This window comes from Exophiala bonariae, assembly GCF_035927105.1.
Source record: "Exophiala bonariae strain CCFEE 5792 chromosome Unknown scaffold_2, whole genome shotgun sequence".
Classification (NCBI taxonomy): Eukaryota; Fungi; Ascomycota; class Eurotiomycetes; order Chaetothyriales; family Herpotrichiellaceae; genus Exophiala; species Exophiala bonariae.
Genome location: NW_027042477.1, coordinates 17,832 through 42,600, shown reverse-complemented (window position 1 = coordinate 42,600; position 24,769 = coordinate 17,832). Strand labels below are relative to the sequence as shown.

At 49.7% G+C, this 24,769-nt stretch overlaps 9 protein-coding genes across 9 annotated transcripts; 4 read left to right on the top strand and 5 right to left on the bottom strand.

The window, feature by feature from the left end:
- Positions 1-201: 201 nt before the first annotated feature.
- LTR84_004527 (uncharacterized protein) lies at positions 202-1,587 on the bottom strand (the record flags this gene model as incomplete). The annotated part of the gene is made up of 3 exons (XM_064848104.1): positions 202-1,004; positions 1,075-1,158; positions 1,257-1,587. 3 exons carry the CDS (start codon positions 1,585-1,587, stop codon positions 202-204), a joined length of 1,218 nt encoding a protein of 405 aa, XP_064710728.1.
- Positions 1,588-2,757: 1,170 nt separating this feature from the next.
- LTR84_004526 (uncharacterized protein) lies at positions 2,758-4,848 on the top strand (the record flags this gene model as incomplete). The annotated part of the gene is made up of 7 exons (XM_064848103.1): positions 2,758-2,776; positions 2,829-2,841; positions 2,933-3,225; positions 3,316-3,706; positions 3,761-3,888; positions 3,947-3,989; positions 4,044-4,848. 7 exons carry the CDS (start codon positions 2,758-2,760, stop codon positions 4,846-4,848), a joined length of 1,692 nt encoding a protein of 563 aa, XP_064710727.1.
- A 400-nt stretch (positions 4,849-5,248) lies between these two features.
- Positions 5,249-7,917, bottom strand: LTR84_004525 (uncharacterized protein; the record flags this gene model as incomplete). The annotated part of the gene is made up of 3 exons (XM_064848102.1): positions 5,249-5,654; positions 5,742-7,761; positions 7,824-7,917. 3 exons carry the CDS (start codon positions 7,915-7,917, stop codon positions 5,249-5,251), a joined length of 2,520 nt encoding a protein of 839 aa, XP_064710726.1.
- Positions 7,918-9,772: 1,855 nt separating this feature from the next.
- On the top strand, positions 9,773-11,602 carry LTR84_004524 (uncharacterized protein; the record flags this gene model as incomplete). Its single annotated transcript, XM_064848101.1, has 4 exons — positions 9,773-9,986; positions 10,046-10,225; positions 10,280-11,365; positions 11,439-11,602. 4 exons carry the CDS (start codon positions 9,773-9,775, stop codon positions 11,600-11,602), a joined length of 1,644 nt encoding a protein of 547 aa, XP_064710725.1.
- Positions 11,603-11,982: 380 nt separating this feature from the next.
- Positions 11,983-13,301, bottom strand: LTR84_004523 (uncharacterized protein; the record flags this gene model as incomplete). Its single annotated transcript, XM_064848100.1, has 4 exons — positions 11,983-12,681; positions 12,732-12,933; positions 12,996-13,051; positions 13,110-13,301. 4 exons carry the CDS (start codon positions 13,299-13,301, stop codon positions 11,983-11,985), a joined length of 1,149 nt encoding a protein of 382 aa, XP_064710724.1.
- Positions 13,302-16,009: 2,708 nt separating this feature from the next.
- Positions 16,010-17,383, top strand: LTR84_004522 (uncharacterized protein; the record flags this gene model as incomplete). The annotated part of the gene is made up of 4 exons (XM_064848099.1): positions 16,010-16,224; positions 16,280-16,394; positions 16,447-16,588; positions 16,641-17,383. 4 exons carry the CDS (start codon positions 16,010-16,012, stop codon positions 17,381-17,383), a joined length of 1,215 nt encoding a protein of 404 aa, XP_064710723.1.
- Positions 17,384-20,376: 2,993 nt separating this feature from the next.
- LTR84_004521 (uncharacterized protein) lies at positions 20,377-21,135 on the bottom strand (the record flags this gene model as incomplete). Its single annotated transcript, XM_064848098.1, has 1 exon — positions 20,377-21,135. The coding sequence occupies one exon, from the start codon at positions 21,133-21,135 to the stop codon at positions 20,377-20,379; it is 759 nt and encodes a 252-aa protein (XP_064710722.1).
- A 775-nt stretch (positions 21,136-21,910) lies between these two features.
- LTR84_004520 (uncharacterized protein) lies at positions 21,911-22,693 on the top strand (the record flags this gene model as incomplete). Its single annotated transcript, XM_064848097.1, has 1 exon — positions 21,911-22,693. One exon carries the CDS (start codon positions 21,911-21,913, stop codon positions 22,691-22,693), a length of 783 nt encoding a protein of 260 aa, XP_064710721.1.
- A 186-nt stretch (positions 22,694-22,879) lies between these two features.
- On the bottom strand, positions 22,880-23,986 carry LTR84_004519 (uncharacterized protein; the record flags this gene model as incomplete). Its single annotated transcript, XM_064848096.1, has 1 exon — positions 22,880-23,986. The coding sequence occupies one exon, from the start codon at positions 23,984-23,986 to the stop codon at positions 22,880-22,882; it is 1,107 nt and encodes a 368-aa protein (XP_064710720.1).
- Positions 23,987-24,769: the final 783 nt, after the last annotated feature.

Genomic DNA, 24,769 nt, shown 5'->3' with positions numbered 1-24,769 from the left:
TTATCAAGACGCACAACTGTACATGCATCGTCCCAATTGATGATATAATTATTATGACGGGTTTTGATCCCAACGTAGCACAGAGGAGAGTGGTGCATTCTTGAGTAGACGCCAGAGGATCCGTTCCTTTCCATCCTGATGCAGTCAACCAATTCGAACTCCCCACCCACAACCACCTGAGCAATCATCTTCATCCACATTCTACTCCTTGGACCAACCAGGAATCAACTCATTACTCTCATATCGCTCCTCATCCACCACCTTCCTCGCCGCTTCCTTCCCACAGACAGGAAGCCTCTTGACCTCTTTCTCCCTGCCCTCCTCCGCCGTCTTGAACGTCTTAGGAACCAACTCGGGATCAAGCAGGCCAATCTGCACCAATACACTGGCCTGGTCCCAGTGAATATGTTCGTGCGCGAGCCTTCCAGCACGCATGGACACCACGCTCACCAACACGACCTCGACACGCTTCTCCGTGGGCGGCACGCCCGGCAGCATCCAGGGGATCTCGGTCGTGTGGGTGAACTTGACGAGCATTTCGTCGACGACGCGGTCGGCGCCCACCGTCCGCGACAGCAGGCGGATCTTCATCGACGGCGGGTTGTTCGGCATGAAGAACTCCGAGTAGAAGCGGTGCAGGTCGTCGCGGCCGATGCCGCCCGTCATCGTCGGCACGTGGTTCACGTACGGCTGCGACGACACCATCGTCCCCAGCGTCTTGGCCACATCCTTCTCCTCGAACTCCAGCCGCGTGTGATTCTCCCAGATCGCCTCCAAGTCGTACTCGGGCATGTCGAACGATCGGTGTAGAAGCGTGATGTCCCGTGACCACGCCAGTCGTGCTGCCACTTTGTCGTACTCTTCCAAATCGTGTTCCGCGAATCCTTCGTACGTGTGGTCGTACCGGTAGCTGGGATGTCGAGTGCCGAATTTCTGCGAGCTCGCGAGGTGGATTTGTACGTTGAGCGTCGGTGGGAAGCTGGTGGTGGTTCTTGGCATGTATGCTGTTCATTTGGATTAGGAGTGGTGGGTGGAATATAAATGTTTGGAGACAGAAATCTTCTTTCCACTTACGAGGGTAATAGGCAATGACACCGACCAATTTAGGCATCGGCTTCATACATGCTTCGAGCACCAATGCCGCAGCATCTCCGTAGGCTGAAAAGGTTTTTATTGCGTTAGACAATTTGTGCTTGTGTCGACTTTCAAACCTCCCTGGCGGCTGGGATAGTCGGCGATGTTCACAAACCACTTACCTACAATTGCGTACTTTTCACCGAGTTCCAATGGATCCTGCAAGTGCTGCAATCTAGCCACATAATCGGCATGATCGCCTGTATAGGCCAGATAGGCAAGTTGAAAGCCTTCTTCGTGGAAGTGCTGGATGATAGTCTCGTCGAACTCGTCGGTATCACTGGTCAGCACGAGCCGTGGAACGGTCGTGGTCCAACTCAGTTTGAAGCTGCTGCCTCCTTGACCTTTCAAGTTTCGACGGATCCTTTGCTTCAATCGTCCTGCACTGCCAGGCTCAGTGGGGATGCCACCGATATCGATGGCTGGGAAGCCGGACAGATCGATTTTGACCATGATTATATATTGTTCGTTCTGCTGATTTGTGATATTGATAGCTACTGCAAGATACCAGCATCTAGTGTTCGTGATTACTTCTTCGTCCAGAGATACTTTGTGGCAATCCTATTCGGCAGAGACTGGAGGTTATGAATGTGGTCTGAAGCAGAATCTCGTCAAGATTCCAGCATCCAAGTTTCGAGACGAAGAATGACGTCGGTTTGACGTTTGACGCGTTACCACGTGCCGTGCCCGGCGAACTTACCATATTGAGAAATCATCATCTCGAGAGGAGGGGGCAAAGGGTATATGATATTCCGAGTCCGAAGTCCAAGAGGCAATGTCGCAGGTCTGGAGCAAGCCTAGACCCGAGGTGCCCGAATCTGGAGATTTCCAGGTTGGAGATGGGGGACTGCATACTGGAGACGGGCGGGGAGTGCAACCTATCGTGGCATCCCCTGCTACCTAATTGGCATGTCTAACTCATTTTCGCATGGGGGGTTCCTCTCTCCGTGGCAAAGCTGACAACTCTGGCCACCAGTCTGGCTACTGTTCTTCCCATCAGGCTTTTGTGACACCAACCAGGTGCCAAAGATTCACACTTTCCTATTGCGCTCAGGAAGTTTTCATATTCCCTGGTCGTGACCCCTAAACAAAAGACAATTTGGAATAGTGCCAGTATTCGTACCAATCGTCTAAAAGAAACAATGTTGTGCCTCGCTAGGTCAAGAGAGGGAGATGCAGGGGACTAGGCGACATGGTTGGGCGATATTTACCAGTGGAAATAAGTATTGACCTCCCTAAGGCAGTTAAAAAGGGCGAGCTCGTAATGGTGAAAAGTTAGGCTAAAGAGCATCGCCTCCGGTGGATCAAATGGCCCGGTGTTTACCGTTCTGGGCAAGTCTGGGGCTTAACCATTTGAGATTTACTCAATCTTCATCGTCCCTCTTTATTGTTGTTAATATTATTAGCCCCTAGGGTTTGGGATTCAAATCCCTATGGCCCAGACCGTAAAGTTGTGGGCGCGCACATCAATATCGACTCATGAAGAATGATGGAAGGGCCAAACCCGTCACCACCTTTGACTTCCTCAGATTCTACAGGCAAGAAGAGGAAACGCTCCAATGACCAAATCTCACACACGAGAACGTTAGCCGCTTGCGAGCACTGCAGAATCAGCAAGACAAGATGCGACTCTGCTCGCCCCGTATGTTCCAAATGCGCTAAACGTGGTGTATCGTGTGTATACCCTGATAAAGACCCCTCCTCAATGTAAGCCATTTCGTATCCTTGAGTTGTCCTTCGTGCCTTGCCTGCTCCGCTTCCAATTCAACTACTACTGTGCTGATCTTTCTACCACCAGTTTCGAGGTTTGGGCCACCAAAATTTTGGCTGCCATTGACAATCAAGGGCGGGTTCTATCAGACCTCGCACAGAATAACAAAGATGGCCTTCGCCAACAGCCATCTCCTCACCCGTCGCAGTTCTCGGTCATTGAAGAAGATGACCTCGAGGCTATGTCACGGAAGGATATTCCATGGACTCCGATAACTGGCTCCGATATGATCTTAAGCTGGTCGGTCTTTCCCACCGAAAAACCTGTCGACACATTTCCAGCAGCAGCATATGTGGAAAAACCACATATTCTTGCCTTGGGTATGTGCGACTCTTTCTTATGAGCAACTTGGGCATGCTCGGCATGCCCGGAAAGTGACCTCTGCTGACAAAGATGTGTGCGCTATAAAGAGAATTCGAATCCGTCACCTTCACGTCTTTTTGAATTAAGAGATATTTACATGACCAAGATTCAACCTAAGAACCCTATCATAGATGCTGATCAGCTGGAGACCTATATTTCCGATGCTCTCGAAAATGGCTTTGACTGGTCGGCGTCCTCCTGCCTGGTGCTTCTAGTATTCGCGCTGGCAGCAATCTGGGGAAACTATCCGGATGATGAGCGTCGATTGATTGAACCTCATGAGCAGAGCGATCCATATTCTGATCGATATATCACTATGGCTGTGCCGGAGCATCGTCTGAGAGAATCACTCACATACTTTACAATGGCACAGAAACGAATGTCTGCAGCCCATCTAGACGCATCTTTGCTTGGAGTTGTATGTTTCTGCTTCTTTGGGTAGGTTCCACTGCAAAATCGTGACATTCAACATGCGTACTGATCTGTGGGTAGAATGTGGCATCAGTATAACATCGAGCCCATTCAAGGCTGGAAAATGTTCCGCACGGCGTCGATGCTGTGGGAATCATACAACCTAAAGCATGCTCATGGCAAGACACAAAGATCAAAACAGGAGGAGAGTATGTTCCTATTGCGCGGATGAACCCACTGTCAATGCTACGTACTAAGTGGGTACAGGTCTTGAACAACGACTATACTGGACATGTCTCAAATCCGAGTGGTAAGTTGTCTCATCTTGAGTTGATGTCAACAATGTTCTTATTCATTGCAATAGCGAAATCCGCCATGAACTCGTCGATCTTCCCTCCTGTACGCTCCAGGAATCATCATTCCCCTTTTCTCTCCCAACATTCCCCATGATCGACAGCTTCGACCAAGGCCGAGTCGAAATCATTTCTCAAGAGTCGCCCAGCTTTAAAGCAAGCGCCGAAGCATCCTACTACTTTTATCTGGCAGAAATCTCGCTAAGACGTCTACTCAACCGCACGCGGACTGTTGCAACACTACTCTCACCAAACATCACCGCACACACCGCCAGCCGATTAGCAGACACGCTCCAGAACCTCGAGGAACAACTCCAACAATGGCTGGAGTGCCTGCCGCCCGCCCTTCGCTTCAACCTCCCTCCCGACACATTCCCATCACCCGACGAGTCGGAACTCGTCAAGCTCGTGCGCGAAAGATACGTCGAAGTCCGCGAAATCCTGTGTCGCGCGTATCTCTACATGTGTCTGCACGGCGGCTCGCGGCTCACATCGTCACAAATCGAATCCTTCGGCGCCCGCGCATCCGCCGGCCTCCGTCTGAGCGTCTATCGCATCCAGACCGAGGTCCCGTTCTTCCGACACCCGGGCTCCTGGGGTGCATGTCGCGTTCGCTTCAACCACGCCCTGTGTTTGATCGCCGCGCAGCGCGGCACGGAGCGGAATCTGGAGTCGGCCGCTTGTGTTGTCGTGCCGGCCCTGTGGAGGGAGTGTGTCAGTATGGTGCAGGATCGTCTCCAGGCCTGGAGTCACGAGGGTGCAGGGATCTCGGAGATGTGTATTCTGCTAGATTGGTTGGTGAAAAGTATCCATTAAGGCCGGGGTAGACCAGGGGAGAAACTTCTTCATTGAAAAACGTCTGTTTTTGGCGTCGTGCTTTGGGTGAGCGAGCGTGTGCCTGCTTATCGATTGGTACTATGGTTTTGTCCTCCATTTGTTAAGTCGTGGTAGACTACATACAATAGAAATCTATTGAGTGTTCCCCTAAGATGTTTATGATTCAGCCTACTGTGTTCTATTCGGGAGGACAAATACTGGCAAAAATCGATCTCCTTGACAAAAAGCACGGAAGAATAAACCCATCAGAATACCAGATCAATTCGCCACCCAGATGCGCCCGAATGCAGCATTCGTAGACAAAGGCCGAGTGACCCAGTCATAAATTCTAGTAAGTCAGTTAGAAGCCTATCTAAAGACCGGCGAACCCTCCCTCCCTCTAAAGACCGAGCCAATACCTTGTCTCAGGAACAACCAACTTGCCAGTGCCCAGGATCTCCTGACTCGAAGTGCCGATCAAAACCTCGTATGTGCCAGCCTCGCTCTTCCACATGCTCTCGATCTCGTCCCAGAAGCTCGTGGCATATTTGTCCACGGGGATGCGGATTTCCTGCTCTTCTCCGGCCTGCAGCATTATCTTCTCGAAGCCGTGCAGTTCTTTGAGCGGGCGCGGCGTCGGTGATGTCGGCGCGCTGATGTAGAGTTGGAGGACTTGTTGGCCTGAGACGGCGCCGGTGTTCTTGACTTTCACGACCGCCACGCTGGGGTTTTCTGGCGTGAAGACTTCTGGGTCGAGGCGGACTTCGGTGGATGAGAGGGCGAAGGTTGTGTAGGAGAGGCCGTGGCTGTGAGGGTTTGAATGGTTAGCTCATATTCTTGAAGGTTTCTTTCAATCAGGGGTGAAAGGGAAGGGTGGAATGAGATGTGCTTACCCGAAGGGGAACAGGACTTCTCGGTCCGTCTTCTCGTAAAACTTGTAGCCAACGTAGACGTCCTCTCCGTACAGTACACGACCTCCAACACTGGCATAGTTGAGGTAGGCCGGGTTGTGCTTGACGCTGACGGGCCACGACAACGGCAACTTGCCACTGGGGTTCACGTCACCGAATAAGACATCGCTCATGCCGTGGCCGGCCTCGTTGCCTCCGTACCATGCTTGCACGATACATTTGGCTTGGTCAGCCCAGGGCATCGAGATCGGCGTTCCAGACTGGTTGACGATCACGGCATTCGGTGCCACCGCCAGGACCTGGCTGATCATCTCGTCGATTCCGGGAGGGAGGTCCATATGAGGACGGTCAAAGCCCTCGGACTCCCACTCGCCGCTGAGTCCCGTGCAGATGATGGTCTGTTCAGCCTCTTTGGCTGCATCCACTGCCCGCTGAACCATTTCCTCGCGGCCCATTCTCAAACAGGCTCCGAGGTGCGCTGCACCTCCTCCAAAGTTGACCATACCAATGGTCTCCATCGTTGTGGTGTTGGCAGAACCGAATTCTATGCGGATGTTGTAGGATTTGCCAGCTTCCATTTCTTTGGACCCGATCTTTTCGACTGTTCCCTTGCCGAAGAATGCTGTGCCTCGCGTCTGGTTGGTCGTGTTCTCGATGATGAGCTCGTCATTGAGGTAGAGATTGGCAGTACCAAAGACGGTGAGACCAAAATCGTATGTGCCAGTGGCTTCCGGGATGAACTCTCCAATGAGAGAACCCCAGAACATGCCTCTGTTCAGTGCTGGGATTTCGTTATAATCCATTAGCTGGAAAGTCGCGGACTTGACATGTTCAATACCAAGTAATTTCCGATCTGTAACTTTTGGGGGCTCGTTGTAAAACTGGATGATTGCATTGCGCAGCATGGAGTTGATTGCGGGCAGCATACTATGGGCATATGCACCGACTTCATGTGTAATGGTTGCACCTGGTACAGCTTCGGTGACGGCATCATGTAAAGAGACGGTATAGTAGGGGAGAAGGGTCGCACTGCCTCCACCAGAGATTTGTGGCGTCCGTACATGAGACCCGATAAGAGCAATTTTCTTGAGAGTCTTAGGTAGAGGGAGAATGCTGCTCTCATTTTTGAGGAGAACGATCGCATTGGACGAGACAAGACGATTTAGAGCACGATCTTCAGGATAATCGCGTCCTACCTCTTCTTCTGACACCTTGACCTGGCTAGCTCTGTGGACAAACTTCAGGACGCGACGAGCTCGGGCATCGATTGTTGACTGTTTGATCAGACGTGCTTGGACTGCAGATTCAATATATTTGCCCCGGTATCGTGAAACACCAGGCATTTCGAGATCGAGGCCTGCCACCATGGCATCGATAGTTGTATAAGTTCCATACCAATCACTGACAATCAGAGGGTCCCACTTCCATTCATCTCGAATGAGGTCTTGCAATAATTCTGGGTTGTCCACCACGTGTTTACCGTTGATCTTGTTGTAAGAAGTCATCAGTGCACCGGGATTTGCATCTCGTGCTACAATCTGAAATGGTCGAAGGTACACTTCTCGAAATGCTCTGGGAGCAATGAGACAGTCTACTGCCCGTCTTTCATGTTCCTGGTCGTTTCCAACAAAATGCTTGACCGTGGAAATGATACCAGTGCTTTCACAACCAATGATCATGGAGGCGGCAATCGTGCCCGCGAGATGCGGATCTTCCGAGAAGGATTCAAAACCACGGCCACCAAGGGGAGACCTCTGCATATTGACTGTCGGTCCCAGCCATCCATGAGCACCTTTGGCAATGCATTCGTCTCCAATCAACTTTCCTGCCTTTCTCAGCAACGCCTTGTCCCAGGTGGCACCAAGTGCTGTGCCGCAGGGTAAACATGCGGCTGGAACACCAGCAAAGAACTTGGTTCCTCGGATACCATTTGGCCCATCAGTGAACCGTACTGATGGTACATTGTGCGCTGGTATGGGATGAGTATGCCAGAAATCAATGCCTAGAGGTTTTTGATGTTAGAAAGGGACTCCGTGACAGCTACCCTGGGTGCATCAATCTCACCAGAGAGCAAGGCGATCTTGTCGGTCTGCTTCAACTGTGAGAAGACGGTATCGACATCAAAGGCCATTGCAGGCTCAGAGTCCGAGTCGGCCATGGAGCGAGTCGTCGGTGACAGCCGTACGATCGGTTCTGCTGAAGACCTGACCATTTGGTATGTTGTGAGATGTTTGAAGAAGAGAACGACGATGAGTCCATTGTGTCGAAGTACATTGTTCTTTGCTTCCTCGAAGGTCACGGGCCTGAGTGGATCAATGCACCCAAAGAGAACGATTTCTTCAGAGATGACCACGCCTTAGGCGCAGTTGTGTAGTATTTTCGGCGAGGATACCCCATTCATAGCGGAGGACGGTGTATCTTCGGCGGAGTCTCCCCGGTTACCCCAGGTGCTAACAGGCTGATTTTGTGGGATCATCCTCCAAGTTTATCAAGCATTCTCCGAATCATCCGGCCTTGGTGGGCCTAACGGTTGCCAATGTACTCCATGTACAAATAATGTCGACTTCCTCGAAAGGCCATGCTGAGATTTTCAGTTAAGCAAATGCCACCCACAGCTTCCGTCTTGTTGATGGCCATCCAGGCTGCTTTGGCACTCGGCTGTACGGCGGATGTTCCCCGGCATTCCCCGCAATTTCCATCCACTCAAGCCCACGCCAAGAAATGCTAGTGCGCTTACGTGCAGGTGCCTCAAGTTCTGCGAGATGTTGATACCGAGGTATCGAGTACTCTGTCCTCGTACTTGCCGTCGCAGGCTTCTGGAAGGTGCAACGTGGGATTCTTTCTTGGTTGCGCCTTCCCTCAAGGTCGGGCCGCTTGGATGAGGCTCCCTCTCAATGTTCCAGGCGCCCGACATGATAAGGCTCGCTGGAAAGCCTTGCGTCGGGGGAAGCCTTTGACACTACTACTCTTGTCTAGCATGCTAGCAAAATGGCTTCATGTTACACCACATCCATACCTAGTATTTACTCAAATACACTGGTCAGGTCCAAGTCATCAGCCCCTAGGGTGCAACGAGGTACGTTGAACAATAACTAATGAGGTCGGCGCGGGACCTTCTTGCCTTCAAGCAATAATACTGTCTTGTGCTGGGGTCGAGACCACCACATGGGCTCGGTACATACCCACGAGTACCTGTGTCCCTGGTGCCTTGATGATATCTTTCAATGGTACGACCGGCATGGTGCGCCCAGCAATGCCAAGGCTTTGCTGACTTCACCTCGCCAATGGAACGTGGCCTCGAGGCGAGTCCAACTGATTTCAACTTTCAACCAAGGTTCTCCCCACCTCAAGCCTTCATGATCATTGATCCAATCTCACATCTGGGCCTCGGATTTTGTGACCTCAGTTCTGCAGCCACTGATGCGGTTTTTCATCTCGAAATAGCTAAGCCTGCGTGCGTCAACCACCCCGGATATGGCCGGCGAATGATTTTGTTTCCGGCTATTTACCTCGTCGCCGCTTCTCCAGATCAACTTCTCCATGCCTTGAAAGTGTGCTGAATCTGCTGATCGATAGTTCTTCGGCATATCCGTTCACATTTTGAAGCAACCAGAACCCCAGCTTCCTTTCTGGCCCCGGCATCGCAGCACTCAGAGGATGCCGTCCGCTTGCTACGGTTCGTACCTCTTCATCCTTTAGACTTTCATTTTCTGTCCTTGGCGCTATCTTCGACAAGCAACGGGGCCTCTACACACCAGAAATTAGCCTATTGGTTACCACCTGTCCTGGCGTCCCCTCTGCAATGATTAAAGCCATCATTTGACACACCTCATACTACGACCGGCTGATATCGTGAGAGAATTAATACGTTCGGCTTTGAGCTTCCTTGGTAGGTTGGTTCAGCACTCTCTGATAACATGGATAATAAATAACCTGTGATTCCCTCCCTCATGCATCGATTCTTCGCTTAATTCACCATCTACTAAAAAGATCGTTTTTCGCTCGACATCAAGATGGGCCTCCTCAAACCCGCAACTGGTGCCACTGGGGCTTCTGACCCAATTCTTACCACCATCGTCCAAGAAGATAAAGTCCCATGGTATAGAAAGCGAAACTTGAGATATCTTTATTTTATGCTCTTCCCAACTTGTATGGGAATCGAATTGACTTCTGGCTTTGATTCTCAAATGATCAATGCGCTACAGATTGTACCATTTTGGATCAAATGTAACGCTCCTCTACGAACCTGACACCACTCAAATGCTAGATCACTGACAAGGATACAGACTTCAATAATCCTCAAGGTTCTCTCAAAGGCATTATCGCAGCTGCTTACTCGCTGGGAGCAATTCTTTCCTTGCCTTTTATTCCGATCGTCAATGACAAGTTTGGTCGACGATGGTCCATCTTTGGAGGATCTCTAATTATGTGCTTTGGCGCAATTCTCCAAGGTTTCGCACAGAATGGTAAGTTGTCATGTTTCTGATGTGAAAATGTATAGAACCCTGACGTCTTTCCAGTTGGCATGTACATTGTCGCAAGAGGTATTCTTGGTTTCGGCATACCAACTTGCATTGTATCTGGGTCATCACTTATTGGTGAATTGGGCTATCCCAAAGAGCGGCCGATTCTTACCTCCTTATTCAATGTTGCCTATTTCGTCGGCTCAATCACTGCAGCTGGAATCACCTTTGGCACCAATAATATTGCGAGCAACTGGGCATGGCGCATTCCATCTCTACTACAAATCGCACCTTCAATTCTACAAATCGTATTTGTCTTCTTCCTCCCTGAGAGTCCTCGATGGCTAGTCACCAAGGATCGAGCAGAAGAAGCCTACGAAATCCTAGTCACCTACCATGCTGAAGGAGATCATGAGTCCGAGTTCGTCCGCGCTGAGATGGCCCAAATTCGGACTACGATATCCCTTGAGCTTGAGTCATCAAAACAATCGTGGTTTTCGTTCCTTAAAAGTCAAGGAATGCGACGAAGGGCATTCATCTCCGCATTCTTGGGCTTGTTCACTCAGTGGTCTGGCAACACTTTAATCTCATACTATTTGGGTGATCTTTTGCAGATGATTGGACGCACAGAATCGATCTTCAAGCAAAAGCTAAATGTCGGATTGAGCTGTTGGGGTCTTGTCTGCGCATTCACGGCAGCCATGCTTGTCACCCGCTTCAAACGCCGAACCATGTACCTTGCGTGTACAATCAGTTTACTCGTGGTATATATCGCCTGGACGATATCGATGCAGCAGAGTATGGACGCCAAGGCTGCTGGTAGATCCAATGGATCGGCCGGCATAGCCACCATCTTCTTCATCTTTGCCTATTCACCATGCTACAACCTTGGTTATAACGCGCTCACTTATACATACCTTGTGGAGTTGTGGCCATATGCGGAAAGGTCCCGGGGTATCGCACTCTTCCAGCTCTTCGGTCGCATGGCTGCGTTCTTTACAACCTTCGTCAATCCGATTGGGTTGAAGAATATTCAGTGGAAGTGGTTGATCACCTACTGCTGTTGGCTAGCTTTTGAAGTATGCTTTGTTTGGTTCTTCTTCCCAGAGACGGCAAACAGGACCTTGGAAGAGTTGGCTTTCTGTAAGTTGACGCGTTCTGTTCTTTTCCCTCTACACCCACAAATTAAGATGATACTGACACGTCTTTCCAATAGTGTTCGAAGACAAGGCTTTGGCCGATCAGGCGGTCGTTGCAGTAGAGAAAGCTGTGCATCACGAAGATATGAATCCAGCCTCAGTTCCATCCAAGCGTACCGAAAACGTGGATATGGTGGAGACTGTTTCAAGAGATGGCAATCCTCCACCAAGCAAAGTCTAGACCGATGACTCAAATTTGAGGCGAGATGATCTTGGGTGCCACCTGCGTTACCGCGGTGCGTTGCCAGGAAGTCACCGTCTCCCGTCCATTACACTATTCATCGCCGCAGAAGGAAAGTTGGAAATTTTATTGTCTTCTTGAGAAAAAGCACCGTATCTGAGGAGGCATAATTTGCGTACAATTCCAAGTGCTAAGCTAATAACAGATAGTCCGTTTAGTCATAAGTTCCTGAAAGCAACTTTAAATCTCGTTTGGAAAAGCTCGTTCCATATCCTCTTTAATGCCATCGAAGTCAAAACATCTCATCTCAACGTTATTTACTGCTGGTCATAATGATAGACTTGCTGACTGTGACACGGCAATCATTCTTCTAGTCTCCTTCAATCATCCCATGCATGTCTCCTCATCTTCGACGGGTTCGGCTCATCCATCTGGGTCACGGTGGTGGTGACATTCTTCTGGATGGTGCCGAGTGGGATGGGCTTGTCCTCCAAAACCAAGCCACGCTGACTGCCGGAGCCGTCAAGGTCATGGAACTGATCGTGCGAGCTCAAACGTTCCTTGTCGCGGTTAGTGGTAAAGACTTTGTTGGAGAACGAACGCTGGTGGCTTCCAGCCGCCGGGTTGCTGGAATTTTTTGCATAGCCATATCTGTTGGTAATTCCCTTGAAGTAAACGCTGTCGAGCATGGACTTGAAGATAGGCTTGAGCGCAGGCATGCTTCCGGCGATGATGCCGGTGTTGAATTCCGCAACGAACCAGATCGATAGGCCTCGACTGTCCCACAGGAAATCTCCGGCTTTTCCATAGTTGACGATTGTTGGAACTCGTAGAATGCCTGCCAAGCAGACGAATATACCCAACGATAGCATGATCATGACGGCAGCCTTCGTTCTTCTGTTCATTTGGAGACCCCACAAGATCGGGATCGGGATGACAATAGCGAAGATGAAATCGGTCGCGATGTTGAGTGCCGCATGTGTGAAAGCCAGCGCCTGTAGGGTCTCGGGTGCCCAACAATCTCGTGGAATCGAAGGGTCCCATTGCATGGCAACTTGTTTACACTGAGTGAATAGTGTCTGTGGATGTTAATGAAGGCACAGTTATTTGATTCAGGTCCACCACTTACGGTCATCGAGCCGAGTGTGTAGAAACTCATGAAGACCATAATACCTATGATCGTCCATCTCATCGGCTTTTTCGTCGCAATTCTCAATAAAGCACAGCCAACGGAAAGCTTCACGATACAGACGCCCCATTGCAACATGGGCTGTGAAACAAAGTTCAGTTTCATCCCTCTCTTGAAGATGTGCTGCTCAACGTCACCAATGCTGTTGGATTTTGTAAGCTGATAGAGTTCTCTAGAGAGGCAAAAGCGTGGGGACACTCTTACTGCTGGCCTGCGCCATATTTCACAGAGGCTAGAATGACGCCCGTGGTGGATATAGACTGAGTTATCATCATCAGCAAGGTGGTATTCTTAACAATAGGTCTCAACATCACTTACAAGCGCCAAAGCAATGGCCATGAATAAGTCATCCCATCCCAACGCTTTCACCATAAAGGCTCGGACGTAGAACCTAGGCATTGCAACCACAAAAGCGAGGATGGTCGTCGACAATACGGCGCCGAAGATCTGGGGGCCAGCATTCTCATCCGGGTTCGAGGGTAGTGGTGGAGGGCCTGTCGGTGCTGACATTATCACTGTGATCCTTCTCACACGACAAGTGGATGTTTTCGCAACTGGCAAGAGCTGATGATCTGCAATAGGAAGAACCTTGGGGAAAAGATATCTCCTGATATGAAAGGAGATCTTTGAACTCTAAATAAGCCACTGTTTCGATGCGGAGAGGGGATCTTCAGCATGTCGAAAAAGGTTACATCGTTTACGAGATATGCACTGACTAAAGAGAGATTCGAGTCTCAGACAGGCCGGTACGCATTGGCTTGGAAGGGGATTGGGAGGGTGAGCCTTGTAAATCGCCGTCCTTTCGCAGAACGATTCCTCTATTACCGCAGAGGATTTAGTCCAAAGATGTTGCATAACCGATGACCAGCCATGCAGGAACTGAACTCTTATCCCGGTCATTCTCTCGTACCTGGGTCACGCAGCATGTATCCGTAGTCTGTAGATATGTCCCGTCCTGTCTGAGAAAACCGGGTCCTGTCCTCCAGTCTGATCTCGGTGGCTTCTTGCGATGTTCGGGGTGCTCACCCACTTGCTCTGTGACAGTAGCGAACCTTTAGTTCTCGGAATGGGTGTTTCTGGGTGCTGTATGATCAGTCCAATTGGCGGTTGAGTTCATTCCAGGTAACATCCGTTGTCCCGCATGGTAGCTTGAGGTATCTGGGTACCTGGGTAGCCAATAACACATTAAACAGTGACAAGGCTGGTCTGTCCTCCGACCTTGGCAGAGGCTGCTAGTTCGAGGCGACTCTAACTTGAAGTGCTTCGACTCCGCAGCTACTTATTGTTGGTAGCTCGTGCAAGACTGACTCTGCGTACCTGAGTATCTCATACGAAGTAGACTGTCGATGTCCTCAACAGGCATTCCATGGCCATTCGAGAATGCGTCATGCTTCACGACTGCGTCAAATGAAACAAGCATACCCCTACTGTGAGAACATATCGCAACTTCTCCATACTATGAAAGCCGGAGAGTCAGAATAGCAGACTCATGCTGAGGGATTATGTAAGTCTGGTCGATATCCTGGTTCCAAGGCCTTTCTGGTGGAGTAGCGCTCGGGTTGTTGATATTACGGATACACGGATAGTGCTGATCACTGACTGCTTCCTTGACATGGCAACTAGTTCCTTAGTACTACCCCTACCGTGTCCCTAATGTCTTGGAGAGGGATTGCCCCCAGTCACTATCTCAAAAGCGGACGTTGCAAGAATACGAATGATAATACTCCAAAAATCCCACTTTCTATAGCGAGGTGGGTTCTCTTTGTTCACGTGGGTTCGATTTCACTTTTGCAATTACACCAAGCAGTCCCCACTAAGCTGCCACCATTAACTGGCCCCCGAAATCTCTAACCTGAACCTGTTCCACCCAACTGGCACCATTTAACATCCCGCGCAAGTTGAAACGGCTGTAGAATATGGTGAAGATACTTTCTATGATGGTCCGACCCGATATGTCTTGATATATGCGAGGATAGTGGGAAATCCATATAGCTGAACTCCATCCGGCTATTATCATTTTCAGCTTCATCGTGGTCCGTACCTCCTTGTAACATCTTGTTCTAGAAGACAAGGGTTGCCATTGACTTGGTAAACCAGGTACCTCGTACAATGTGCAGGGACTGTCCAGAATCCTGGAATCCTGTCCCTTGCAGTAGCCACAGTGCAGATCCTCGCAACTTGGGCCAAGAAAAGCGCTAAGAGGCTCGGTTGTGTCAACCCTAGGGAAACCCACTGACTGTGGGTACGCAGAATAAGTGGCCCACTGACTGCAACCTGCCAAATTTCCGCTCAATTCGACTTGGGAGTATCTTGATACTCGTCCATGAGCCTAGATTGATCAAATAGTAAGTAGCTTTTCACAAGCGATATCACTCATTCAAAAAACCCTCGTCATGTCTGCTAATGCTTTCAGAACATCTAGTCATTTGCACAGCCTGAAGAAAGTCGGTGTCGAAGATCTACGCAGCTTCTTCCACGCTAGTTGTCATATTAGACTTTCTCGGTTGTCAAATCGGTATCGCCACGTCGTCGACTTCAGGCTATGTTCTCAATGCCGTAAGAATGGACACGATCTCTTCTCAACATTTCCATTCTTCGACTGGCTGGGCAATGGCAATGGCACCGGCAAAAGTGAGAAACAGTCCACATAACTCAGACGCAAAGATAAGGTCACGATACATCCTAATATCAAAATCTGGCTACTAGCATGAACAGCCCACTTCATACCTCCTACAAAGGGCGGCCTGAGGTTTGGCGAAATCCCTCTAAGCAGGGTTTGTAGATCTAATTATGCACTATACCTTAGCGGAGGCCCTATGTTAAGGGGTCCAGGGCCTAATGGGGCATTTTTCAGGAACTCTTTCCTACGGAACCAGACGAAAAGCCAGCTAGCGTGATCCGCAGCATCGGCATATCCATGAGCCAGACGCACGAGGTATCCATATGGTTTGTAGCGCAAATCTTTCCAATCATGTTCAGAGACAAGATCTGTCAACCGAGCTTGTCAATCTACCAGTTCCGACGCTCTTTGTCGGTAAATAGATTGCACCAATCTTTTCTCTCAAAGAGGGCAAATTCGGTCCACGTACCTCGTGGCATTTTAGTGACATTCTGGAAAGCTATATTGTCTCGATCATCACTGCAACTTAGGGTCTCTACTCCTGCATATCCATCAACTTACTCTTTCCTCTTAAGTACTACTGGTCTTTCAGCCAACCATGAAGATCACTTCCATTGCTCTTGGCGCCTTATTGGCAGTGCAAGCTTCATGCGCTGCTCTACCAAGAAACGACGACTATACCGAGCTCGAGAACCTCCTTCGGCAAGCCCAAGAGACTGCCGAGGCAGAGTTGGCAGCTTCTGCAAACACAACACAGAAGCGTACCGGTGCCCCTAAATGTACTTTGCAAAACCTGTCAATTAGAAGGGAATGGTATGTCAAGCGAGCTCGTGCTGTAAGGCGTGGATCACAGCTGACTATCCTCCAGGAGTACTCTATCAAAGGCAGACAGAAAAGCCTACACAGCTGCTTGCAATTGCTTGGCTTCTAAACCACCCAAGACTCCAGCATCATTTGCTACTGGCGCCAAGTCGCGATGGGATGTGAGTGTTGCTTCTCGCTCTGGACTCAATACATACCTATTGACGCATTCAGGACTACACTGCAACACATATTGCACAGACACCATTCATACACTTCACAGGCAACTTCTTGTCATGGCATCGCTGGTTCATATACAACATGGAACAGGACCTGCGCAATGTCTGTGGCTACGAAGGCCCAATGCCATACTGGGGTGAGCTCGCCTTATCATTTTTCTTCCAATCAACAGAACTAACGCTCCACAGACTGGGCACAAACCGCCATGACTGGACTTCAGAAGCACGCTCTGTTCGACGGTTCTGATACCTCAATGAGTGGCGATGGAGAACACGTCGAGCAGAGTGGTGATATCCTCCTGATTCAGCCAACACTTCCTGTCGTCACCCTTCCATTGGGCAATGGTGGTGGATGTATCAAGTCCGGACCATTCAAGAACTGGAAGGTCAACATGGGACCTCAACAACTGTCTATCCCTGGAGGTGCTGTCGTTGGAGCTCCTTCTGGCAATCCTCTCGACTACAACCCTCGCTGCCTCAAGCGTGACTTGACCGATGCCATCAACCGACGCTACGCCAATGCGACCTCGGTACTACAGACCATCTTCGAGAAGACCATTGTCAACTTCCAGGCCAGAATGCAAGGCAATCTTGACCTCGTCAACGGCGAGATTGGCATCCACGGTGGCCCTCATCTGACTTTGGGTGGTGACCCAGGGCGTGACGTTGGTGTTTCGCCCTCCGACCCCATGTTCTTTCTGCACCACGGCGGTATCGATCGCGCCTGGTGGATCTGGCAGATGATGGATACCAAGAACAGAGTCTACGGCAACAACGCTATTAACGGAACTGGTACATTCCTGAACCTGCCACCTAGTCCTCCTCAGACTCTCGACAGCACGATCGAGTTGGCACATGTGTCTGACAAGGTCGTCAAGATCAGAGATCTCATGTCTACCACAGCAGGACCCTTCTGCTATATCTACGTCTAAGCTGTCTCTGACGCTCGCAGCATTTTCTCCCCAGGCCAAGTTTTTCCTCTTATGGCCGTTTGTTTTGCATGCATAGCAGCCAGCATATATACAGACTTTTAGTCAGCGTTTGATACCACCTTTAATTGATGACCATTATTGAGAACTAATCATCGCTCCCATACGTCAACAACGTGTAGCTGGATCGTTTTCAAACTGAGCGAGCTCACAAGTACTGTAATTGGTCAGTACCATCCCGTGCGGCGAAGGTGGTGATCTTAAATATCTTCGAGGTCTCGTTGTACGCTTAAAACATCATCAATAGCTTTCGCAAGAATAGCCAGAGCACGGACACGGCCTATGAAGTGATTCAGAACGGTAGGAAGGATCGTGACTCGAAATTTCAGCGTTCTTGAAAAGGGGTTTGACCATTTGAAGGTCGCGAAATAGAGCACCTTTAGGCTATGTCTCGGATGAGACGGCTGTATCCCCAAGAATATTTCGAGATGCTACTTCATCGTGCTCCTGACCTCGTGGGGGAGCCCGCATCCCCCCACAAGGCAACAAGAGGTACTATTTTCCAACGCCACCAATCAATCGAAAGAATTGGGCTCAGCAGGGCGTGCATGGCATAACCCTCAGAAGGATAATCTCAACCCCTCATAATTCAAGAGTATTATAGGTTCCTCTTCAGCCTGTACAATTATTCCTGCGGCGGTGGCTCCCCGTGAAATAGCTCAAATCCCACTGATACGGTGTGAGACGTGAAATGTCAATTGTAGGTAAGCAGAGGGGTGAGTTTGACTCCCTATCTTATAACTACTTCTCCAGATTTACCGAATCTCGCTTCTGCTTTTGGACTGCAAGACTTCGCTCCGCACCTATTCTTTCAGCCTCCTGACCGAAAGAATTGTATTCACACCCATAGTTCCCAATTCGGAATCTTCGACGCAGCATCCGACAGAATAAGTCACGGCACTGTGTTTGGCCTGTTCCATCCAATATGGCCACTCCAACTATCGAAGAACTCCTGCAGCACCAGAACTTGAAAACTTTAAATGATGAGCAGGTGACATCGTTCATGAAAAATGGCTTCCTGCGTGTGCCAGGGGCCATCCCACTAGATAAGTGCGATTGGTGGACAAAGAATATATGGCATCGGCTGGGAATGGACCCCAATGACAAGTCGACATGGACAACTGAGCGATCCCATATGTCCAAGCACCACGTTGTTCCAGCCAAGGAAATTGCTCCACGGGCATGGGCGGCGATTTGTGAGTTACTTGGTGGCGAGGACCGGATAGCGAAAGGGGGAGAAATGTGGACAGATGGGTTCATAGTCAACCACGGGAGCCCAGAGACTGAAGGCACGAGGGTCCCGCCAAAGGAGTTGACTCAATGGCATGTTGATGGTGATTTCTTTGTGCATTTCCTTGATAGCCCGGAACAGGCGTTGCTCGTAATACCCTGCTGGAGTGATGTTGACGAAAACGCTGGAGCAACTTGGATCTGTGACGAAGGCCCAAGGCGGATTGGCCAGGTATTGGTGAGTCCATTTCTTTAATGCAAATACTTACTGCTTGAAATGATGGGAACTGAGATCGTGTCATACACGAGCCAGTATGATCATCCCGAAGGAGTGAACCCAATGATGAATAAACGTGGGGAAGAAGTCGTGCCGAATGATCAGCATTCCTTTTGCAACCAGACGATTAGGAAGGCATCAGACGAAAGCTTTCACGAGATGACCGGCAAGAAAGGCGATGTCATTCTGATGCATCCACTCATGTTGCACAGCGCCAGTAAAAATGGATTAAGATCAATTAGTGAGTGTTGCCCTCGATACATCCGAATGCTGCTGCACCCTCACAGGATTGCTGATAATCTGACCCCGCCGCAGGGATTATCACAAACCCACCAGTCTCGCTCTCAGCTCCCTTCGAATTCGATAGGGCAGACCCAAGAGAATATAGTCTGGTCGAGCTAAAGACGATGCAAGACCTCGGAGGACTCGAGAAGTTCAAAAATTGGAAAATCACAGCAGAGAGAGAAATGTTTCTCCCTAAAAGCTTCGCTTTGAAGGAGCAGAAGCGCCAGCTCGAGAACGACAGGCTTCGGAAGTTGGGGTTACCTTTGGCTGATGACACGATAAACCAAATGCCACACTTGATGGCGTCGAGGCAGCAAGCAGCTAGGGCAGGTGCTTGATCTTGGTGAAACATCAGGTGGACATGTTCTCATTCACAAGAACATCTGATCCGACCGCTTGTGAGACTGTCAGAGGACTGCGAATCTCATAAACCAATCTCAACTCAGTCAACACCCTCTCTTCAATGCGCAAACTTCTGTACGCCCAAAAACTATCGCTCTTACTGATAGTTTCGGCCGCTGTAAGAGAATCATAACTATCGTCAGCAAAGTGATATACGAGATAAAATGTGTAAGCAGCACCAAGGGACCTCAGAGGATAATTGGAGAGTTGTGTCAAATAATCAGTAAATAACGAAGTGATCTGGAGGTGCCCACACCTGGGCAGTGCTCCAGATCCGCTCGTGACCGGCTGCTTCTGGGGATCTAGGCTAGCTAAATGGAGCTTGGGAGTGCTTCCTGCCTGGGCTTTTCGCCTACTCGTAGCTGTCGACCAGCTTACCCGAATTTCCAAACCTGCTTTTTGCTCCAGGTGTCAACAGCGACGATCACGACGCTACTTCATTGTTATCATTGACGACATCCTAAATGAATGTACTTTGGATGGCACGGCTAAGGAGCTCGCACACATTTTCTACACATTTCTCGATTTCGTTCGCTGATCTGGCCCTTCCCCTGCTGTGGCTTTCCCCACGTATCTCAAGAACGAGCAATCATTCCCATTGTATTGCGTCACTGCCTGGTGATTTCTAACAATCCTTTCGAAACACGAGTCAGAGATCGCAATGATGTTCAATATAATATGGTTGACATACTGAAACACCCGAATGACAACTCTTCAAACGTCACTCACTACCTGTATTTTTCTATGCGGTGTTATCGAGGGCCTCCAATTTGTCAAGCGCGAGCAACAGGCTGCTAGCGAACTGATTTTCTTCCCAAGCATGTGCAAATGTTTCTCGATCGGTACCGTTGCCATCTGTGCCAAATTTCAACCCGAACCCGCTCACCCAATTGTCATATGTTGTTTCGGCTTTCTCATGGCATAACCAGCACATAATATCCTTGAAACCATCACGGTTGAAACCCGCGCGGGGGAAGAGCTTCATCACAGCATGGTACTCGTCCAAAAGAATCAGGTCAGACTCTCCTGTGGAAAGAGAGACGCTTGGACCGACAAAGTCTGCAATGACGCCCAGGTGGATAAGAGCCACTTCAGGGGCGCCAAACTTGGCAATGGAGGGCGTAGCATGCAGTGCAATACCATCCCACATACGCTGGATCTTGTCCTGCCCCCAAGTTTCACGCAGTGGCTGGCTATCGAGGAAGTCTCGCGCGATGTTCGCGCTGTCGACTTCGAAACGTTTGTCTTTTGACAAGAGCCCCGCGGTCCTTGCCCAGCCCATGTCATGTAAAATGCAGCCCACAACAACAATATCGAGATCTGGCGACGGAGCGATCGTTTTGGGCAGTCTCTGGGAGATGATCAACGCCCAATATGCGGCTCGGACAGCGTGATTGTACACTGGTTCAGAACAATGTTCTTTGCAGAAAGCTAAAGCTTTGGCGGCCAGTGGTATCTGAGGGATTTGGAGTCCGATCTCTGGGATGTCGACAAGAGACATGGCGAAGTTATAGGTGAGTTTCGCCCAGACCGATATGAGAATGATCAATGATTAGCAGGAGAGATTTCTGTTCCATGACCATCGTCCACCATGATATATGCCTTTTGATGGACTTGAGACTATGGTACTAGTGACATACTACTTCGTTTGATATACTCACCTCCACCGCGTGCTTACCCAGACTTCCATGATGCTTGGTAAGGTTTCTTGTCTAAGGTAATCTTCTAGTATTGACACTCACTCCCGTTCAGTGAAGTTTTGGCTTCCGTGTGGATTGGCAGATATTCGGGTCGGGATTCACGCTTTTCCCGAAATCGAAATTCCTGACATTTTTCCAATTCGAGACTAGCCACTGATCCCCGACAGATTGATTGTTAATGGCTAAGCACTGAGCGTACGGAGTTTTCACGGCCAATGACAAATGCGAGAAAGATGCCTTTGGGCCTTTTTCATCGTATGTCACCACCATCAGGTCTAATGAAGATGCACGTAAAAGTGTATCAGCTTGGGATGAGTTGGTAATTGAATACTAAGGGGCGTACCACAATTACGACCACAGGCGGGCAGGATTGCCGCCAACAGGACGCATCATGAGGAATTAGATCTCGTCCTAGGATCACTATAAATGATCTGCTAGGTCGTTGCTTCTCAAGCAAGCCTCAATTACCGTGGCTCCTTCACTTCTGAATCGCCCTTCTCTATTCGACACCCTCGAGACAAAGGCGTAATTACTCCAGATCAGCATTGACGGCCTAAAAACCCGACTTGGGAAACAATGGGTTACAAGGGACTCAACGACCTGGCTAAAAGCTTTGGTTACCTGCATAGACCAGGCGAGCCACTCATACTCGCAAATGTCTACGATTTGCTGTCTGCCAGAGCGGTCGCTCCCCTCCCATCATGCAATGCTATTGCTACAGCCTCATACTCGGTGGCGATGGCTGCTGGGACAGACGATGACCACTTGTCACTCCAACAAAACATCGCAGCAGCACGTCTGATAGGCAATGTGGCAGCGGAGTATAATAAGCCTTTCACAGTCGATCTGCAGGATGGTTACGGTACCAAACTCGAGGATGCAATACGCCAGGTCATCGAAGCGGGTGCTGTTGGCATCAATCTCGAAGATTGTGATAAAGAGTCCAAAACACTGTACGCGCCAGACGAGGCGGCAGCACGTGTTAGCAGAGCTTTGAGTGCTGCGAGCAAGGCCGGTGTACCTGATTTTGTGGTCAATGCAAGGTGTGATACCCTCGTCATGGGTGGAAAGTTGGAGGAGGCAATTGAACGTGGGAAAAAGTACCTCGAAGCTGGAGCGACTACCGTCTTTGTTTGGGGAGGAGGTAAGAGAGGCGTCAGTCGTGACGAAGTTGAAGAAATGGTGAAAGCATTCGATGGCCGTCTGAACGTGTCTTTGAAATGGGACAAGCAAGGCCTGTCGGTGCGTCAGCTGGCTGAGCTTGGTGTGGCAAGAATTAGTGTTGGACCAACGATCATGTTCTTCGCAACAGCTGAGTATCAGAAACGTGCAAGGGAACTGCTAGAACAACTGAAATAAATGGAAGGCTCAATCCCCTGACCTAGTCCCATCAAAAATTCTGTCTCATGCCAAAAAAGACATGTAACATGGAGGTATCTGCTATCCCTCAAAAGCCTGTCACACGCCGCAAGAGATAATCGTACTCACAAAGCAATTCTAATAATCTTCAACTTCTGAGCATCTAATGTAAAATATTCTATGAAACTACTGTGATCTCGTCTGTTCGCTCTCCAGGTACTCGGGACTAAATGGATAATCAATGTAGCCCTTCGGCTCCTTCAGAGAATAGAAGGAGCTCCGATCATACGGATTGAGTGCTAAGTCATGTTTGATCCTGAATACTAGGTCAGGGTTGGCGATGAAATGTCTTCCAAAAGCCACAGCAATATCACTCTCTGGAAAATCTTGGTCCACTAGTTTACGTGCAGAATCACCAGTATGCCCTCCAGCAACGATGAACGGGCCCCTGAATAAAGGGAATGCGAAATCAAGTTTGTCGTTGCTGACCACATCGTCCCCTCCTTTGACCCGGGACTCGACCAGGTGGATGTATCCGATCTGTAAATCATTCGCTGCTCGTAGGACCTGAGAGTACTGCTCGACAGGATCGTCCATCCCCATGTTGAGATATCGGCTCCATGGCGTGAGTCGAAGTCCCAGTCGCTCAGGTCCGATATTGGTGGCCATAATTTGCAATATTTCTTTGACCAGACGAGTCCTGTTTTCGATGCTGCCGCCGTACTCATCGTTTCGGGTGTTCGTAACAGGCTGGATGAACTGCTCAATGAGCATGCCATTGCCTCCAAGCACTTCCACGCCGTCGAAACCTGCTTCGATGGCATTCTTGGCAGCTTGTCCGAAGGCCTGAACCATCTGTCGAATAGACTCCACAGTCATGGGTTCAGGTACCACGGCCCCCTCTGTCCAGGGAATAGCACTGGCTCCGACTATGGTGAAGCCCTCTTTCTTCGCCTCAGCTGGATCAGCCATGCGGCCCATAGTCATCACTTGAAGGAACATGTAGCTCCCCTTCTTGTGGACCGCGTCGGTGATCTTCTTCCAAGCGCTTATCTGCTCTTGTGACCAGATTCCAGGGGCATTCGTGTAGCCGCGGTGCTCCGTTGCGATTAGGTTGGCCTCGGTAACTATGAGTGTTCCTGGGACAGCAGCTCGCTGAGTATAGTACTCCAGCATCATGTCCGTTGGTACATGGTCGTCGGTGGCTCTCATGCGGCTTACACCTGGCATTATGATGCGGTGATTGACTTCGATCTTGCCGATCTTCAGGGGTTCGAATAATCGTGAATTCATTGTTGCGTCTGTTAGATTGTTAGGGCCGCGACTTCAGTCATTATCTGGACCTGGGCACGACTAAATAGTGCGAATCCATTGCCATACCTCCCTCTCTCCCCTGAATAAGGCGAGTTCCGTCATAATGGCTGCGTTATTTTCCCGCCGACACACTGCTCTATCCTTCATCCACTCCAATGACTATCGCTTAGACCAGATTTGGAGCATTCAGTGAGTAGAACCAAGACCCCTTCGGACGTTTTACTCGCACATTCTATTCAAGCGACTCAGGTAAGCAGGCTTGGACGGAGCCAGAAGTATCCACAGTTCTAAAGCGATATTGTCGTCCACACTTGAGGTATGCTGACGTATCGGTATGAACGCGACGAGCATTTCTGGTTGATAGAACCACCAGCAAGGCTAAATGACGTAGTGCGGGTCTTTGAAAGCCTCTAACCTGTTTCAGTCTCACACTAGCCTATACTGGCAATGGAGCCGGCTGACAAAGTTTAGCAGAGAGTCAGTTTAGTGAACTTGGAACCACTTGCCCTGGAGAGGTTTTGCCGTTTAAGTACACCATCCTCTGTCTTGTCGTAGACATCTCGTAACCTTGGTACGCAGCCAGTGAGTGGCTTTTGGTACCATTTGAGATTTTGCCCTTTTAGGATATAAACCTCCATCCATTGCAGCAATGGCGCAACTGTCCCAAGCAGCAGAAGAATGCAGGGAAAGTAAGAGCAAGTCTCAAGAGAGCGACGGGACAAGTATGTTACTGCGGTGTCCCTGTGTCGCCCATTTACAAAC